This window comes from Triticum dicoccoides, chromosome 1B, assembly GCF_002162155.2.
Source record: "Triticum dicoccoides isolate Atlit2015 ecotype Zavitan chromosome 1B, WEW_v2.0, whole genome shotgun sequence".
Lineage (NCBI taxonomy): Eukaryota > Viridiplantae > Streptophyta > Magnoliopsida > Poales > Poaceae > Triticum > Triticum dicoccoides.
The window spans coordinates 33,479,650-33,484,244 of record NC_041381.1 but is presented as its reverse complement, the minus strand read 5'-3'; the positions used below and the strand labels follow the sequence as shown (position 1 = coordinate 33,484,244).

Here is a 4,595-nt window from a genome sequence, read left to right as displayed (position 1 = left end):
TCCGCTGGAATGCTGTCAGGGCCAGGGGCTCGGTTACTATCCATAGAAAACATGGATGTTTTGACCTCCTCCTCACTAAAAGGCCTAGTGAGTAGATCATTATCTGCATCCGTTAATTTGTCATCTTCCCCCATATGTCTGGATCAAGATGAACTATATTCCCTGGGGCTGCCCCAAAGAGGTTTTTATAATAATCCGTGGCATGTTTCAAGTTCGTTTGCTCTTCCATGGTCTTTGTGGCAACAAGTTCGTTTTTTATCTCCTCTTTTTCTTTCTTATCATGACCGAATTTGTCAGACCCCCAACCTTTAGTTATTTTTAAAACGTTTCAACTTGATGTTAAGAACGTCAAATAGGATCAGAGGCTTTAACATGTCTTTGCCAGATTTAGGAATTCCTCCTTGGTCATATGTGTCCTAAACAAGTTTAAACTAAAATAGCGTATGCCAAAAGATAACGGGAGAACAAAAAGATCGATGGCTTGGTGGCCGACACAATAGCGCCGACCTTGTCTAGATACCCTAACCAAATGAACCCACCGTAGATTGCCTCGACAAAGTGGGGGACGGTCTATGACAAATTTTGCTGAGCGCGGCGCAACCTCTTCCTCCCAGCGACACCACGAATAAGCCCTAACGTATCTGTATCTACAGGCCAGATGAGAGGACACACACAAGAGCGGAAGATGGAAGAGAAGGAAACCCCATGTCCCATATGAGCGGGCATAAACAAGGAGAATAAAAAAAGTTTATAGCATAACTAGTGTTCTTGTAATCGCTCCCAAAAATTTACTGCCCTTAACGAGTCTTTCTTTTTTTGACTGGCTGAATGATTTTTTTTTAAAATTTTTTTTGACGAAGGAACACCTTTGTAAACGGGTCAGGTCAGGTAGCATGAGGTGACACCGACGCGTGGGGCCTGTGAGTAAGAGAGATATATACAGAGGAGCGCTAAGAGACTGTCAACAGGGCCCACTCCAGTTTGGGTTGAAACAGAGCACCCACGAAAATCTTGTCCACGGCCCCTCATTCCCCGCACCAACGCGTTCCCCTTTACCTCGCCGCCGGCGCCGCCGCGCCGTCGCGCCGCCATGCTCCTCCGATGCCGCGCCCTCTCCCAGCTCCTCTCGGCCCCCTCCGCCTCTCCCATCTCCCAGCTCCTCGGCTACCACAGCCGCCTCCTCTCAGCGGCCGTGCCCGTCGGTCCCCCAAACCCTAGCTTCGCCGTCGAGGACTACCTCGTCTCCACCTGCGGCCTCACCCGACCCCAGGCCCTCCAGGCCTCCCCCAAGTTCTCCCACCTCAAGTCCCCCTCCAAGCCCGACGCCGTCCTCGCCTTCCTCGCCGGCCTCGGCCTCTCCGGCGCCGACGTGGCCGCCGTCGTCGCCAGGGACCCCCGGTTCCTTTGCGCCGGCGTGGGGACAATACTGGCCCCCAACGTCGCCGCGCTCACCGGCATCGGTCTCTCGCGCTCTGACATCGCGCGCCTCGTCTTGGTCGCCGGCAACCAGTTCCGCCGTAGATCCATCGTCACCAATCTACACTACTGCCTGTGCATCTTCGGGTCCTACGAGAATCTCCTCACTGCTATCAAGCGCAAATCCTACATTCTCATGTCCGACCTCGAGAGGGTGGTCAAGCCCAACGTTGCGCTCCTGCGAGAGTTCGGGCTTGGTCCTTGTGATATTGCCAAGCTGTGCGTCGCCCACCCATGGCTGCTCACCTGCAACGTAGAGCGTATCCGGGCGACGGTGTTGCGTGTCGATGTTCTGGGTATACCCCGATGGTCTGGGATGTTTTGGCATGCGATGGGTGCTGTTGCATTCGTCAGCGAGGAGAAAATTGCTGCCGCAGTGGAGCACTTGAAGAAAATGTTCAGGTGGTCAGATGCTGAGGTGGGCATTGCTATTTCCAAGGCTCCAAATGTGCTGAATAAGACTAAGGAGTCTCTGCAGAGAAGGTCAGAGTTCCTAATCTCTGATTTGGGGTTGGAACCCGCATACATTGCTCATCGCTCGGTAATGCTCTTGTACAGCCTGGAGGGCCGGCTAAGGCCCCGGAGCTATGTCGTGAAGTTTCTTAAGGCAAATGGATTGCTAGATCCCGGCCGGGACTTGTATACCGCAGTCACACTGAGTGAGAAGGTATTCATGGAGAAGTTCATATGCCCTCACAAGGAAGCTGCACCCCACCTTGCTGAAGATTATGCAGCAGCTTGCAGAGGGGAATTGACGGCTAGATTCAGATTAAATGAAGCAGGGATGGGCCATGGAAATTGATAACTGTGTATGACATGACAGTTTTCAGCATTCCTAGTAAGTTGGTAATTCACATTAGTATTTTTTCCCCCCTGAATAGAGATTGGTTTTCCGCTGTAGTATGTCTTCCACATGGTGGATTGGTCGCTGCTACTGACTAACGAAATTGATAATTTAATTCATGAACCCCGTGGTGTTGATGTAATGATGTTGTCATTAAGTACTCCCTCTTATATTAGTTTACGGAGGGAATAGATATGAAAGCATCGCCTATACAATCTCAGACAATTAAAGCCCATGAATATTTTGTGTTTCCGACTTCCATTAAGATAATGGAAATTGAATATGTGGGTAGACCAATTTTCTTGTGAAACTAGAACCTAGAGAACAAGAAAGGATGAGAACTGTATTGCATTGTTTTCCAGTAAATATATCATATGAGTTGCTTTCATTCAATTTTTTGTTTCCATTCCATTTCTATCTGTTTTTCATCATTTACAGTTCAATTTTTTTATATCTAGGTTATGCTTAGGAAATATGTTTCTATTGGGTGTCTTATGCCTTTTGATTATTTTTCCCCATTATCCTTCTAAGATTGAATATCCTTGTTCCTAAATCCTGTACCTGATTAAAGCATGATCAACAATGAATTAGTCTCATCATTTACATCTATCATAGCTTATCAGAACTAGAGGGCCTGCTCAGGCTTTTTTCTTAATGTTAATAAAAAAAGAAGAAAATTCTTGTTTTTTCTTTCTAAAAAACGATATTGGCCGAGAGAAATAGATTTTCTCTTTAGCGGGCATTTCCATATAGGACTTGTTATAATTATAATAAAACAAGCAGGTTATATAAAAAAATGCTTTTTTTGTCGATTATTTATCAAGAAAGCAAAAAGGGTTCTTATCACCCTGATACTATGCTGTAAAGTTTCTCAAGGAAATTGATTGCTCAAGCGCATGGTGACCAATAAGGTTTTCATTGAAAAATTTCATATGCCCTCACAAGGAAGCTGCCCCGCACCTCGATAAAGAATATGCTGCTGCTTGCAGAGGGAAATGCTATCTAATTTCTTTTTTTTTCTTGGAATACATTTTTTTTCTAGGAATTTGATCTCCAAACTGAAAAATGTGCCAGTAGCATTTCCATTGGCGCTGGCTGTTTCTGTTATGAAAAATACTTGGCTGTTCCATGGATACTCAGAATCTTGGCTGTTCAAAAGGCCTTATATTACTTAAGCTTTTTCAAGCACAGAAAGACAGGTCATCCTGTTTCCTTCGTAATATTAAATGTACTCTAAATGCAGTATATATCTTGAAGGCTACCATGACTGAAGTTGTAGCCATTGGGTGCATTTTATGCCAATATCCACACATACAGGTTAAACTTGGAACTCTTGTAGTTAACAAGTTGCCACTGCGGTCGACACACTTGAGTTATTTTTTCCCTTGTTTCTTTGATTTGTGACATTCCTGTTTGCACACAGGCTGTACTTGTTGAATTTACCCAAACTCAGTCTTCAATTTACTGAATTTAGGTGTTGCTTTCTTTCTACGGGGAGAAGATGTTGGATGCAGACGCGAACCGCCTGAATGATGATGCAGAGGATCGGCCTCGCTTCGGAGCGCACACACTGCAAACCAGTCAGGTTCCAATGTCATTGATCTCTGCATCCACTGACATCATCATTCAGGTGTCACCATAATAACTCTCCTACACTGAAGACAGATCACTCACTGACTCGGAAGACAGCAGCACTGCATTGCATCCTCTTCTATTCTTTCTTCTGATTGTTGTGGTTGCTCACAAAGTTATCTTTCAGATTATCGCTTTCAGTGCAACCCGGAGTAGATTAATTAATTTGGACTGTGTGATTCTGTGATGGGCTCAACTCGTACTCTTGGTGCTGTAAAACAATCTTGTTCCACCCAGCATTTCTTGGTCTGTGGTGGGCTCAAATCTTGAGCCTCTTTTTCATCTGAAAGACACCCAGCATTTCTACCCAACATCTGAAAGACACCTACAGTGAAGTTTTGTTTCCAATTGAAATAAGGTTGGTTACTTATCAGCTGAGTACAGTAGTGGAGATTGACTGGTGTTGAATTGGCCGCTGGCTCCGTGACCTCGACCGGGATGGATGGACGGACGGACGGACGGAGCCATTGATGCCTGTGCATTGCCACGGAGCCATTGGCCGTTGTGGTCAAATAACATCAGTGTCCTTTGTGGCCGTTGTGTGATTTAAGATTAGAAAAAGATAGCAAAAATACGGTGAGAGACATGCAGTGCCAGAGAATTTTAAATGACAATAGTAGGTTGGGAAATGAAACTAAAACCA

At 45.6% G+C, this 4,595-nt stretch overlaps 1 protein-coding gene across 4 annotated transcripts; it reads left to right on the top strand.

Moving 5' to 3' along the window:
* The first annotated feature begins 980 nt into the window (after positions 1-980).
* LOC119317521 (transcription termination factor MTERF4, chloroplastic-like) lies at positions 981-4,296 on the top strand. 4 transcript variants are annotated; one of them, XR_005153663.1, is made up of 3 exons: positions 981-2,314; positions 3,795-3,905; positions 3,951-4,296. XR_005153663.1 is itself a non-coding variant. In XM_037592012.1 (3 exons), exons 1-2 carry the CDS (start codon positions 1,091-1,093, stop codon positions 2,276-2,278), a joined length of 1,113 nt encoding a protein of 370 aa, XP_037447909.1. In that variant the 5' UTR covers positions 981-1,090; the 3' UTR covers positions 2,279-2,314; positions 3,795-4,296. The 4 variants fall into 4 exon arrangements, 3 of the variants coding, with proteins under 3 accessions (XP_037447909.1, XP_037447891.1, XP_037447901.1); XM_037592012.1 differs by having other exon boundaries at positions 981-1,959; positions 2,035-2,314; positions 3,795-4,296; XM_037591994.1 differs by having other exon boundaries at positions 3,795-4,296.
* The last annotated feature ends 299 nt before the right edge of the window (positions 4,297-4,595 follow it).

Coding starts and splice junctions, on each gene's coding strand:
- LOC119317521 (XM_037591994.1), top strand. CDS start 1,091: ATGCTCCTCCGATGCCGCGCCCTCTCCCAGCTCCTCTCGGCCCCCTCC.